Consider the following 15666-nt stretch of genomic DNA (forward strand, 5'->3'; position numbering starts at 1 on the left):
CTGAAATTTTGAAAAAACAATACGATCCATACAAAAATAGCTGGGTCAATGACCTAGTGTCAACAGAAAAGATTTTTCAAGTTTTTTCGGGTATTTGTCTGTGCCCAGTTTTAACTGATAGTTAAAAGGAGTGCCTTAGATCATAAGGAGAGCCTTAGATCACAAAACAGAGTGTACACTTACTTAATAATTTCACATTTGGCAATAAGTTAGTATAGACGGCAAGACGATTTGAGGAGAGGTCAGATGTTATGATGACAAACAGTGTAAAATTAGTAAGATGCAATTCAATAAATGCCATGACAAGTTCAAAGGAAGCAATAATCAAGTGCACAATAGGAAGCATCTGGCTCTTTAGCAGGTTCCATATAATAGGATCAAGGAGTTACAACTCACAGCTGAATTTACCGAGGCTATTGTGCAAATATCACACCAGCATAAAACATTCCAGGTGAAATAATGCATCCATCTTTGGACACTTGAATGTCAAAAAAGGGTACACTAGAAAAAACCAGTAACAGTGGTTAACAGTCATGGAAACCATGACTGACATGAAAAAAGTAGAAAAAAAACCTGACTGCTTCAACAAGCACATGACTTATGGTAGGCATGATGATGCTGGTACAAGCTTCAAGAGAAGATAACAGGAGTTCTCTTTGTATATGCTTTTATACATAGTTTGCAGAAGCCACTAAATTGGGAAGGCCAGCCAATGTGCCCTAGGGCAGGGTTACCACAAAGGGGTATGTAGACATGTTCAAGGGGTGGATGAACAGCAACCTTTCAACATTCCATAAGGGTAAGTGCAAAGTCCTGCAGCTCGGAAGAGATGAACAATATGGGCTGAGGGGAGCAACACATGACTGGCTGGAGAGCAACGGAAAATGACCTGCAGGTCTTGTCAGACAGCAGGCAAAATCCAAGCCTGTGGAGACCCTGAGGAGCATTTCCTGGGTTGGAGAGACACAAGAAGTTTCCCTCAAAAGCTGTTCAACCCTCATCTTTGTACTGCCCAGATAACACAGTTCAGCCCCTGCCTCTCAATACAAGGAGACCTGGGCTCTCCCAGTGAGTCCTGCCCTTGGACCCCGAACATCTCACCACACGGCTGAATTAAACCTGGACTTTACTAAGAGCTAATCCAGCTGCAACAAGAGCCAGCAACAATCCCTGGCAGCAAGGATGGCCAACATGATCCTGGGCTGTATTAGCAGAAGTACAGCAAACTTTTCTACTCAGCATTTGTTGGATGGTATCTAAAAGAACACATCCAGTCAGAACACATCTTTAGGCCCCTCAAGACATCAGAGAAGCAGAGTAACTTAAGCAGAGGGTTAGCAAGATGATCAGAGGTTGAAGCACTTGTTTCATGAGGAAGACATGAACAAACTCAAATTCTTCAGCATGCAGAGGAAGTGGCCCTGGGAGAACCTAAAAGCAGCTTTCCCATACCCATGAGGAAGCAATGAAGGAGATGGAGCCAGGCTCTTCACAGTAGTGCATGGCAGGATGCAACTTAGTGGGCATAAGCTGAAATAAGATAAATTTAAACAATAACTAATGAACAGCTTTTTCACCACAAGGAAAATAAAGCAGGATGACCAGAGGTTGCTCAGTCTCCACCCTGAGAAGTTTACAAGCAGGAACTGAGTAGATTCTTGAGCAGTCTAACTCCATCTCTCAGTTATCCTACTTTGAGAGTGTTTTACTACCAACCTCCTGACATCCTTCAGCCCTGAACTTTCTTACAAATCTGTGATCAATAGAACACATAGTGAAAGGTTTAACTCACAAGAAGATTATAGCAAGTGTACTAAAAGCAAGCCAACAAACAAAAAAAAACTCTATGGAGACTGTAAGAATAGCAAAGCTCTGAAATACACCATTATAACAGTCACCAACACTGAAAAATGTTTGAAGGTTGCTAGAAGTCATTACACACAGACAGCTTTGAAGGAGGGCAACAGATCCTACTGAGATCCCTCCAACTCCTACTTTCTTATGACAGCAGTACCAATCTATCTTGTTTCCTCCAGTGTTAACTCCTTGACAAACTTCAGGTTTTGTTCCTTATATTTCCATAGTTGCTATTAATTTTTGAGGAACAGATTTCATCAGTTCCTTCAAGGAAATTAAGAATTATGACACCAAACTTTTCCCTTGCTATCTTTCCTTCTTTACCAATCAAATCTAATATTAAACATCTACTTCCCTCTTCTAATGTTGGTGCAATTTATTCCTTAATATCTTGCATCTCTAAGTTAATCTCAGCTAATTTCTCCTGACTGTTTTTATGACTACCCAAATGCCTGGGCACATATGTAATTGTCTCACAATCTAAGCTTTGCTCTAGGAAGGACATACTTATATTATTAAATGCTCAGTGGAAAAGAAACTCAATCTAAACAATAGGTATGGTAAAGGTTAAAAAAAATGCCAGTCATAATGCTGGAAGTTGTAAATGAGGAAAGAGCACACAGAAATGCTTCCTTCACCAGCTGTCAAGTTCTTTCACCAGCTTGCAGAAGAGCAGGTTATCTAAATCATCTTCAACACTGATCAGTTTGATGGAGAAAAAATAAAAAAGTGCGAGCATTTAAGGTTAGCAAACTCTTTCTAACAAATTCTTCATCAAAATTCTACTCTGCTTCATGTCCTCTATACAACTGTAGCCTACCTATCCCTTTGGATGAAGGGTATTCACAGTGGATTTATCATCAAAGAAATCATTTAACAAAGTTTGCAACTAGAGCTGACTTAACTTCCTTTTGGTCCCTTTCTCTGTGATCTAATACACTGCTTCTAAGAACATTCTTTTCTTAAACTTTTTTTTAGTCTTGTCAATATCTGCTGCACTTTCAAAAAAGAAAGATGGCAGGTATAACATCATATAGATGCAAAAAAGGCAGCATGGCATCCAGGTCATAAAGAATACTTTCTGCTTAGATTTTCACCACAACGGTACTCTATAAGCAACTTAGTTTGATACAGACAATTAATGAAAGACTAGTTGCAACTCCATGGCTAAAATTTATTTAATCTTTTTTTTTTTTAATTTAACGGAGAAATCCCATAATTGCTTTCAAAAAAAAAAATACATCATATTTTCCACAAACTTACAGTATATGGAGTACAGACCAAGTAGACAGCATAAAAGCTGTTTTTTCCCCTATTATGTGTGAGGAATTAAGGAGGAAAATTAACACTGGCATTTTTACACAAAAGTACTGTATTTCCCTGCCATGAAAGAGGTTTGAAACACATGGTAGACGACATGCCAAGAACAGCACATTGATTCTCTAGTCTCCAGCAACATGGCAAATAGTCCCTGCTTGCATAATTACACTCTAAGAGAGACATTTTGCCTACATTAGTGTACATGTGAGTGCTTTTTGTTTAGGAATTATAGAGCATTTTCAAAAATAGGTCACTGGAAACTGAGAATATTGCAGAAATTATTTGCCGCTCCCTGGAGAAAGTAGAGTCTGCAGTACTCCTATTAACAAGCCAATTTATGATGTAGCATATGCCAGATCTTAAAGATAATTTAAACTAGATATGTGGGTAGGGGCAGCAATTACAGGTAAGCTGTGGGAGTGCTTCTGAAAGATTTACTATACAAACAGCAGCAGCCTTATTTCAAAACTGAAGTGCTAGTATGGAAGTGTTGTACTCAGGCAATATATTTGTACAGATAAATCAAAATTTAAGACATGCCAAGCTTATGTCAAGATCTGTCACAATAAAAGGAAGCTAGAGAAAATAATAATTGAACACATATGTTTTATTCTTCATTTATCCTCAGCTACCCTCATCCTATGACTGACTTTTGCATCAAGGAACTAAACTTTCAAATTTTCATTAATATTATAAAATTAGTCAGGCCAGAATTCTAGAGTATTTTTTCCAGTCACAAAATATTTAGTAAAGAGCAACTTAATTGTTGCAGAAATGTGCAGATTAAAACAGTTTTTTGCAAATGAAAGCAGCTTACAGTCCACACATACTTAACCACTGCTGTCTTTGCTGATACTGAGGACATGGTCACTCATATCCATGTGATTAAGTTACCATAATTTAATTATTTATTCTCTATCAGTACAGCTGTGGCAACTGACTACATAATTATTCTCAGCATCCCTTGATTCTGAGATAAATGTGGTAGTTTTAAATAGCTTTCAGTTAGTGTTGATTATTAACACACTTTAATTATAAAGAACAAGGGCTCTTCTTTTCCCAACAGCTTGTAGAGTTCTTCTGCCCCACCACCAAAATTCAGCTACCAAGATAGAATGCAGCAACTACATTGTTCTAAATGAGCAGTATCAGAGGAACAAAATAAAAAATGTGCAAGGAGAAAGCAACTGCTTAAAGACAGAAGTGAATTGCAATTTCTCCAACTGCAACCAATGCAAGTTCTCATGCTCACATCTACCATTCTTATTTTAAAACATGGCAAAAGAAATAGGGGATCTCAATCAAAATATGTCATCTTAACAGTAACCTAATCAAAAGATCTATCCTAGAGACTTGATTCATCTCTCATTAGAGAAAAAGAAACTGCCAGTGGCAAGTTTTTGCAGCAAAGTATAGATGGATGCTCCATTTACTCTTCTTGAAATCCTGATCAAATTTCAACCAAGATCAGGCGACCGACAGATCTTTTCAGTTGCTGGAGATTCTCTAAACTTCTATCTCCAGCTGGCCATAGAATTTTAGAAGTAGGCCTACCACACACATAGATTTCTGAGCACAAAAATAAGAATTCAGCAGCTTATATTTCTGAATCTCACAATAATCAAATAGATGGAAATCTACAAAAGGCTATGGGTATCTGCAAATGCTGGATAAAGGCACAACACATACTATAGGTACACTGCAAACAATTCCACACATACTTTAAATCTGAATTATTTAGATTTGATGAATACACAATTTCTGCAGCAGATCCAAATGCTTTATCTGTATCTGAACAGCTTGTGTACTTTATAAACAAGATGTTTAAAATCCCAGCTGCACCACACACGCTGACCAAGAGCATATCATAGGCACATACACTTTTTTTGCAGCAACCTTTACTCAAGTTACTTCAATATTTTAAAGGCTCGCTTGCACTGGGGAACCCCAAACTGAACACAGTACTTCAAATGTAGCTTCAAAAATCATGATACTGTACTATGATATGCAGTCTCAGAGATCATGATACTCACTTTCCTTGATTTGACTACTTCATTCTTACTAACACAGATCAGTACTCAATTAGCTTTTACTGTTGCAAGGATGCATTGTAAAGTCCCATTCAACTGTTTTTTTACCTCAATAAGACACCCATCCATGAGCTTTTCCTCCAAAGCCATTTCACAGAATGACTGAGGTTGGAAGGAACCTCTAGAAGTCATTTGGTTCAATGCTGCTGTTCAAGCAGTGTCACACAAAGCCAACTGCTCAGAACCATGTCCTGACTGCTTTTGAGTATCTCTGAGGATGGAGACTCTACAACCTCTCTGGTCAACTTGTGCCAGTTTTCAGTCATCCCCACAGCAGAAAATGTGTTTCCTGATGTTCAGAAGGAATCCCCTGTGTCAGTTTGTGCCTATTGCTCTTGTTCTGTCAATAGACACTATACAAAAAAGCCTGCTTCTCTCTTCTTTGCATCCTTCCTGCATGGGAGTATATATATTGCTTAGCCTTCTATTCTCCAGTCACAGCTCTCTCAGTCTTGTCTCATAGGAGAGATGCTCCAGATCATTAATCACCTTTGTCACCCTTCACTGCACACTCTCCAGTTGATTCTCAGCTGCATAAGATTATTTTGTACCAGGTGCAGGACTTGGCATCTGTCATCAGCTGAACCTCACAAGGTTTCTGTTGGTCCACTCCTTCAGTTGGTCATGATCTCTCTCAGTAGCAGCCCTACAATGGCACAGTGACCATTCCTCCCCAAACTGGTGCTATTCGTAAACTTACAAACAATGTTTTGTTCCACTGATAAAACAATTAGTAAAAGACACAAACCCAGTACCAACCATAGGAAATAAGATTTCTAATCAAGCATTAATAAGACACTGAGCTATAGACCTTTAAATCCAGCTTGTCCACTCAGATTTTCAGTAAATGTGTGGTCCACCCATTCCACCAGTATCTCTACATATTGTAATAATATTATGGGAGATTATGCCAAAGGCCCTGCTGAAGTGAAGGTAATTCACATCCATCCATCTGCTCTCCTCTCCACAGAGCTAATGATCTAACTACAGGCAGCAATCAAGTCAGCTGTGCACATTTTACCCTCACAAACTCCATGCTACTGCTTCCCAATTACTTTCTTGCTGTTTTGTTGTCCATTCACAGGATTTTTTTTATCCATATGTAAAAGGATTTCCCTTTATATATACTCCTACTTGTTCTACTTTGCTTTCCTTCTTTTTCTTATAAAAAGGTACAGGTGTTCAACATGAAATAAGCTTATGCCTAGAAATAAGCTGAAAGCATTGCCTTTTCAAACTATTCATATCATTTCATGAACAGATGAAAATAGAGACAATTTTATGCCTCTTTAACAGCCACTGTTGCAAATATAATAGAAAAGTGAGTTAGAACTCAACTTTGATGATAAGAAGCCTCTTATAGATGATAAGAAGCCTCTTACAGACACTGACAATACATGCCAACACTAGGAAAGAAAAATCACTAGTCCATTAAAAAAAAATAGGGTTAAAATGAGGACTGGAGGAAGACTAAAAACAAAGAGATTGGACGTAGGGGTTTTTTGTTAATGTGCTCTGAATTACAAAAAAAAAAAATCAAACTTTAGTCCTATTGATATCAACTGCTTATGCACTTTTGGGCACTGGTATTAACTTTTTGACCTGCTATTTTTGCTAAGAAACTCCTAAGTTTACCACCAAATTCAATACAGACAAAGCTAATAGCCTTTTATTTCCTTCATTAAATTTACTTTGGACATATGGCAACAATTTGTGATTAATCAAATTCCTTCTGTCATGGAAGCCACTTTCTCCTATTGCTTGCTAGATCTGTAACAGGCTAGCAAATCATGTTTTCTTTAAAACAATAACATGCTATAAACAGATGCAACAGCTAAAAACATTGACTTTTTTTGAAAGTAACAAAATGTTAAATTAACAAGTTTTTCTTTAACCAATTAACTAATAAATCCCAATCTCTTTCATTAGCCATTCCTGTGTTATATAACATTATCAAATAGCACATGTTATGCCTATTGGTCTCATTACAAACTCCAAATTAAGGAACAGAGCACATTTTAGGATCACTCATGCTAAGAAGTTTGGCATTTATAATACATCCTCCTAAATCATCTCATGACTCAAAATACAGTTGTAATACTTAGGTCTTAATCCTACCATCCACTTTAAGTTGCTTAGTTAACCTGAAGATAAATTTAATGTTCATTGGACAGGAGTTCTGCAAAAATATTTAGCTACCTGGTAGTCTCTTTTTGTTTGCCCTCTTATAACCCCAGTTGCATGTATGAGTTTAATGGTATAGGATTGCTCTTAATTTCCTCCTTCTACCCTTTCCCCCCAGGAGGCAGCTGTTCTGAAAGCAGCCACTCTATCTACCATGTGGATATCCAAATAGCCTTTACTATTTATTGTGATTGCTTTTCTTAACTCAAGACACAAAGCCTGGAAACAACCATCTGTTCTTGGGAGTTATTCAGTTCTATAAATGCATACACTTGCTTTGCTTTTTATGTTAGCTCTAAAAAATTAAAGCAGCATATTAATATAAATTAAGTTTAAATTGAACAGACATTCAACAGTTTTGAGATTCATTAATCAATCAACTAAAAGCTATATATAATGTATGTATGTACAATTTTAAGAACAAAGTTTCAATTAATTTTATATCATTGCTACAAGATATAATTATCAGCATTTATACTGTACCTGAGCTCCATAAATATATTTATCCAGCATTTTTCCTCCTATTGTTTGTCCCCCTACATCCCACACTTGAAGAGTAACATTCAAATTTCCTGGAAAAAAAATTATACAGATATTGTGTAATCTGGAAATTTAGATACAAATATATTCAACAACAATAGCTTTTAACAAGTACACAAGAAACAGGAACTAAATTATGAAACGAAAATTATTGTATCATCTGGGAAAAAAGTCACTTGTGTCCAGCTAAGCCATTAAGATACAGCAAAACTATAGCTAGTTATTAACATATCTAATATTAACAGAAAATAATTGGAATTGCATAAAGTATAACACTCCTGAATAGAAATTACATAATATATTCCACTGACAAGACATGTAAAACTGCACGAAGAATGTTATATAGTGAGGTACTTGGAACTGAAAGGTAACACAATTAATGCAAACTTATCCACATTATTTCATGCTGTGTGTCCCTTCCTCACCCCCTCTCCAAACCTTTCTTGCAGATCAAGAAGCAAGAAAAATCTTCATGATAATTTCATTTTTGGTAGTGATGCTGACAGTTGTAGAGTAAAAAAATGGAAATTCTGACACACATCTAAATTGAGGATGCAAACTATGATTACTTCCTCCACTCTTCACCTTAAGGCATGAAGCTAAATTTGACATGATTTATATAGTTTCATCTTCAAAGAATCTACACCAAGAATAGACCTTCCTTTCTACTCTAAACAATTTTTTAGCTATGTTGAAACTGTAAAGAGGTTTTTAAAAGCAGAAATAACAAAAAAAAATCAGTGTAAATGCAGAATATTTAACATCCTACAAATCATACATAATGTGCAAGATAACTCAGCAATTCACAGATCAAAAATATACTCAGAAAAGTATGGTACCATGTACATACAAACATATTAAAATATACTTTCTCACATTTTGCAAGGTAAGTACTGTTTTCAGAACTGATTACTGTACTGATTACCTGTCAGCACCAAACTATAACATAGTAAGGACTAAAAACTTTTTTCTAATCCACATACAACTCACATGACACTTACATGTTAATACAAATTGTACATATTCACAAATAATCACAACTGCTTATTAATTTTACTCCTGGATTTCAAAAAAATGCAACAAATTTCACATCACAATAATTAAAATCTGAGTGAAAATGAGCACATTATTTTGACTTGCTAAGAAAGATATATTCTTAATTCAACTATTTTATGTAGTTGACAATCTGATTTTACACCATCTGATCCATTCACAAGTAAATTTGTAACTGACACATTCGCATTGGTTACACAAGGGAATGTGCTCCATGGAAATGTATCACTGTACTAGGTGAAAATAACTAGAAATTATAACTATATAGCTGAATATATGCTAGCAGTGATATTATATGTACCACATTATATTTTTATAATGCACCTTGCTTTAATCTGGTTAAAAGAGCAGATTCCCAAAACTACTGCTTTGGTCTCAAAAATACAGAGATGAATGTGAAACAGTACTATTACTATTAAGCTACTCTGAGTTTTATGTAATACCAAGAGAATATCTACATGGAGCTTAGAAAACACATCATAAACACCCCAATGTAATAGAGGCACCCTTTTATAATCAACAAAAAGCTTTTTATTTTAATAGTTCATATACTATGTATTAATTAATTAATTACTTTAAAAGTTTATAACATAAATTATTGCAAACAATGCAGGAAAGTCTTCCATAAAGCATCTGGAATGGATAAACTAGTGCATCCAGTCTGAAAAGACTTTACATCCTCAGTGGGTAAACAAACTATGCAGGCTCAATGGCTCACCATGCTGTAGTAGTCTACCCCTTTGTATTCTGCTGGAAAGTCACTGTGTCATTCATGACAGCTATATTGGAAAAAAAACCCTTCATAAATATTAACACTTTCAAAATCAGTAATTTTCAGATGCCTAATTTTGTGTTGGAGTACTCTAAAAAGTTTCAACTTGATCTTTCCTCCTAAGGAAATAATTCTGCACAGCATACTGGCCTTAGTATTTGGATAACTGTATGGAACAACCTTAAAAATATTAGTGCATTAAGTTAAATTAAATAGTTTAACTGTGACTGTCAAATTTTAAAAATCCCCTATTACAAATTATTTATTCATCTTCATTAACAACAGAAAAAGAAATGGGGGGGGAAAAATTGAGATGTTAATTTAAGGTGAACTCCTCCTTAATTAGGACCTCACTAACTATGAAATTTCACACTGATCATCTCCTGTGCAAAATGCTTCATTTTCCCTTTTTTTCAGTTAGGTTCTGTAATATTTGCTTTGTACTCAGATTGATGCTGGGGAAGAAAGAAGGATGTTAGGATTATTCTGACAAAAGGAAAACCTGCGGGCAATTTACCTAGCAAGTTTTTAACTAGCAACTTAGATAGTAGCACAAAATGTTTTCTGCAAAAAGTTTGAAATCTTTTATTTTTTTCAATTTAACAGGAACATAAAAACTAAACACTTAACAACAAAACAAAAAGAAACTATGCATAGTAAGACAGTTCTTAGAAATAGTCTTAACACTCCAATAAAAATAATGGAGGAATCCCATCAAAATAACACGTAATACACTATTAAGGAAAAAAAAATCCCCAGCACTTCTTTACTCGGTAAAAATGCACACAAGTGCAAAGCTGAAATACACGAGGCAGCACAGTGCAGGTGTGTAGCTTGCTTCTGGCATGAACTGAAGCCACTGAGCTGCTGCAGCAGTGACCCTGTAGAGGGACACTTGGTGTACTGGTTAACCTTACTTACACTGCTGCACAGTCAAGATGGTACTAAAAACACAAATCTGAACACTTTTTACACCAACGACTTTAAAAAAATCCTTTTAACAGGAGAATCCTGTTTACTGAACTGCACCCACAACCTCACATGAAGTATACAACTATGGTTCTTAAGAGTCTCTATCAGCAGACCCTCTGACTAACAGATACACTATTTAAGCACTAAAACCTACACCATCCAGACTACACAAGATTCTGCATCAATAAATATAATGAAACTGATAAGCACTTAAAAAAAAAGTATTTTGAACAAACTGCATGAAGTGAATTTGTCATGTTGAACACCACTGAACACATTCAAAATTTTTCAAAGTATTTCTGATTTGTATTAAACAGTACTGTTTTACCATGCAAAATATTTACTATTTTCACTGCAAAACTGCATTAGTTACTAAAACAATTGGAGACAAATGCCACTTTTATCTTAAAAAATAACTTAAAAGAAAACCAAAAAAAACCAGAAAAACAGTACTTTGTTTTGTAAGTTAATATATTTTAATGAAGCCCAATATAACCTTCTGTGCAAATTTAGAAATCTGTAATTTTAATTTCTGGAATCTTTGCTTACATTGAAGAAGAAAAAAGTCAACTACTGAACCACAGTTGTTCATCAGTTCTCCTACTGAATAAGAGAAATTGAATCCTTTTTCCTACTGATACACACATAATTTCTGCACAGCAGTATCAATATTACTGTCAAGTAAACATAGCAGCTACACAAACCCAGAACTAATCAATAAATTACTAAAGTAATGCTTCCCATTCCAGCATTTAGAAATGTTACCTCCCTCCCTCTCACTACCCACGACTAGTCCAGTTTACCTATGAAACAGAGAGCCATATACACCCAAACACATATATAGCTATAGGCAAAGCCAGAGTGACAACCTACAGAAAAATGTTTCTTCCTGAATATGAATACAAATGCTACTGTTCTGAGGAAAACATCTACAGACTTTTTGGTGCTATTTTTATCTGCATTCTGATTTTATTACAGAATAAACTATGAATGAATGAAATTCACACACAATATAAACTATGAACAAAAATGAATGAAGCAACAGTTGATAATTTTCCAAATTTTCTACTCAACAAGAATATTTGGAATCCTAGTAATGTACTAATAGTTTCTGTATGCTTAACAGCTGGAAAAAAACTTGCAAAATACAAGTTCTCAGCATGCACGCTGCATGATTTGTGTACACATTCCACTTGCAAGTACTGCTGTTAAGTATTATACACATTGGTATTTTTAGAGGCTTGAGCAGGACAATAAAAAAATTATTCTGTTGATTTTATGGAGAAATAAGCACTGGGATTTCATACTTTATCATTCATCAGTACAGCAAAATGGCCAAACCAAAATAGTGAACCCAAGGACAGTCTGAAAAGATTATTCCGTTTCACTTAAGAAAATATATAAACATCATCCAGAAATTATTTGCAATATAGTTTTTTAAGAAAAGAAGTTCAAGAACTGCATACATTTTCTTGTAACTTCAGGTTACAGAAAAAATGCTTACTTTCTGGGTTTGCTTCCCTCCTCACCCTTCACAAGGAGAAGACAGAATTACAGAACTTGCATCAACTTTATCAAATCTCACTACAGCTTTTAATAATTACACTAACTTTTTCTAACTTTTGATTTCTGAATCCAGAAGTAAATGTTTCTAATTAAATACTTGCATACTTAGAATATGAGTACATACAAATCAGTGAAAAGACGTATTTTAAACCCCAATTGTTTATAGACAAATTCAACCAGCATTTATTCTTTTTTAATTATTTCTTTGCATTTTCCATGCAGTGTGCTGCAACTGGCATCTAAATAGTTTCTTTGCCATCGTGAAGTGAAACATCTTGAATGCTCAAACTGTATTTTTATGAGTGCCGAGGGACCCTAAATTTTAGTGGTCTATTAAATGCCAGCAATTTCATGCTGCCTTGCATAAAACAGCATTCACATATTAGAGCACTGTGAATCCATAGCTGCATTATGCTTCTCTCACAGAACTCAAATATGAGTTGTGTATTTCATTAAAAAATATATATACTTCTTTCAAAACACATATACTTTTTCAATTAATATGTTTAAAATTCCACTTCATTGTTGTGTGTGGCACTACCCACATGGAAAGTGATTGCATGCAAGCAGGGATTCTAAAATTCATCAATATAGATAGCATTCCTTTTATTTCAATTCATTGTTTTACTTAGAGATATAAGTTTCAAATGCATAACTCTATGACACCTGGCAAGAATGTACGAACAAAATATTCTCCAAACAACTTAATTTATTTTGCCATAAAAATCACTGCACTAAGCTTATTTAGTACACATTACTCTGAAGAATGTGTTTCTGCAAGTCTTGCTGCCACCCAATCTTTCAGTGTTAGTTTTTATTCTCTTACCTGGCAATAATATCCTTTTCAAGAAGAAGTCCAGTCCTAAGGTTTGTTTGTACTGTTTTCCAAATGTTTCTTGGGCAAAACGTGTAGCTAAGGATGTCTAAAACAGAACAGTATCAAATTAAGTTGTCATTTTTAACAGCAACAAACTTTATGTTAACCCAGAAGTATGAAATACAGTTAAGCACTTTTTAAATCAATGAATGCTAACAGTGTTCATGGATTTGGGTTGACAAGCACTCCAGTCAGTCTCAACATAATACCAGGAGGTGGCAAAGGCTACTAATTTATGCAAAAAGAAGCAAGGTGCGTATTTGCTTAGATTTCAAAAATACTCCAACAGTCCAATTACAAAATATTGTGCAGATTTGAAGGAGGTATCATTAGTATACTCAAACTGACACAAATCTAGGTGACACCATCTGTACCTGAAGATCTGAGTATTTTTAAAAAGCATTCATTTCCAAAACAAGGGTCCTCCCCTGGTAAGGAACACCATGACCAATTTTCTGGAAGAGAATAGAGATCAGCATAGTGCAGAATCCCACAGGGGGCTCCTACGTGTGGCAAGATTTCTGCCACTGTACATCAGCTTCAGGATCAGGGATTACAGGAACTCTAAAATGGGAAGTCTTTTATTGCACATAGAAAAAGAAGTTAAACTCATATTATAAATGTACATTTATAGAATCATTCCTTTCAGCAGAAATTTGAAAATTTATTTCTTCAGTTGGTATTCTGTAGATTTATGAAAGCAAGTCAATACACTGTTAACCTAATAAGTTTTTACTATATACAGCTGAAAGAATACACAACTAACCTAGGCAAACTACTGAAGCAAGGCACTTCTATTCTGTCAGTAGCAATTTAAGGTCTACTTTCAAGACAAAAAAAAAAAGAGGTGGGGGGAAAAATGAAAGGGAAATAAATAAATAATGTCCATAAAAAAGTAAATGAGAAAATAGTGGTACAATCATAAATAATTCCAAAGATTGTATTGTGAAAAAAATAATACAAAATATTAAAACTTATAAAATACAACCAAAATCAAATTAGTGTACATTTAAAAATTTCTTGTTGACCTGACTTCTGTAAATAAAAATACAAATTAACTACAGCAAAAAATAATCTAAATATTTATTTATATATATAAAGAATGAAAAATACTAGGAGGCTCACAAAACCCTTACACCATCTGAGAAAACTCAAAACAGGCCAGAAGGGTTTTTTCTTGCTAGTTTCCATTCATCAAGCCATAAAGAGATAAGTCACACCAATCATTATCAGAAATTGCTAAGAACACATTGTTGAATCAGAATTGTTAAGAACACATTTAGTTATAAATGCAATAGCAAAATAATGCCAACAGTTCTGAAAAATAAGAATAGGCAAGGTGCATGAATAGAAGGCTGTTAAAAAGATCTAAATTAGGCTAATGCCAAATGTACAGGGAAAAAAACCCTTTTTTTGCATTAAAATATGATTACCAGAGCTCCAGCATGAACAATCTAGTATGAATAGGCAAACATTTATTCAACTACTAGATTTCCTGTTAAGTAAATAAAGCAATATTTACTGTTTTCATGTTTCTTTATCATATTTATATTCATATCACTGGCATATAATAATTAATGATATTTTAATATCAGAAGATATGTTTAGGAAACAATTCAATAAGTCAGAGTTAGCCTACGGCAACATTTTCATTTACTTCACTGAACTCAAGCCCCAAGAGGATTAAAAATAAAAAAAAAAAAACAAATGGGGTAAAAAGCAAGTAAACTAGAAATAGCTTGAGTATGCTTATATATTTATATCCCTGTGGAAAGAGGGAAGACCACAAAGGATGTATCGTGAGAAGATTCTTCTGCCTTCAGTTATGTGACACTAATACCAACAACACACACAAAATAAAATTCAATACAGATTCAGACTACAGTATTGAAAGAGTCAGTAGAACTGATTCATTTAATCCCAATTGTTAGCATGTCAAGATTACAAAGACATCTTTAATCTATCAGGACCTTAAAGATGTAGACGAGAATGAGATGACTGCAGGAATATACCATTCAGTATTCTTGGAATTTTGCTTTCTGGAAAAGTAACTAATGCCTAGATTATTCAAGTATCATCTGACTATTATATATTCTATATTCTCCAACAGACTAATTTAGATCCTAGTTAAATAAGTAACCACTCCTTTCTTGTTTTAAAGGCTCAGAAAATATTAGCTTATCATTCTGTGACACTCATGATTCCCTGAGGACTTCTAGAGCTGTTAGTAAGAAGAAACAACATACATTCAATTAACAGCCACCCTATAAGAGAAGCAAGTAATCAACAGCATGGCAAAGTCATCTTAAACAGTTTTTCTCCACTGTGCTCTTGAATGCAAAAGAATTTATAACACAAAATCATTGATTAACTCCTTAAATTTTTTTCCTAATAAATGTTAGAGCTCAAGGAATGTGTTGGATTACCAGTCTAGG

At 34.7% G+C, this 15666-nt stretch overlaps 1 protein-coding gene across 2 annotated transcripts in view; it reads right to left on the reverse strand.

Annotated features, from left to right (window-relative positions):
* The window catches only part of RAB28 (RAB28, member RAS oncogene family), a 62718-nt gene that overhangs the window by 42130 nt on the left and 4922 nt on the right, over window positions 1–15666 (reverse strand). For both annotated transcript variants that reach the window (XM_021554454.3, XM_021554453.3), the window contains exons 2-3: window positions 13181–13277; window positions 7935–8023 (exon numbers count right to left, since the gene is read on the reverse strand). In XM_021554454.3, coding sequence (XP_021410129.2) covers window positions 7935–8023; window positions 13181–13277 — 186 coding nt within the window. The remainder of the gene's footprint in view (window positions 1–7934; window positions 8024–13180; window positions 13278–15666) is intronic.

Source organism: Lonchura striata, chromosome 4 (genome assembly GCF_046129695.1).
Source record: "Lonchura striata isolate bLonStr1 chromosome 4, bLonStr1.mat, whole genome shotgun sequence".
NCBI classification, from domain to species: domain Eukaryota; kingdom Metazoa; phylum Chordata; class Aves; order Passeriformes; family Estrildidae; genus Lonchura; species Lonchura striata.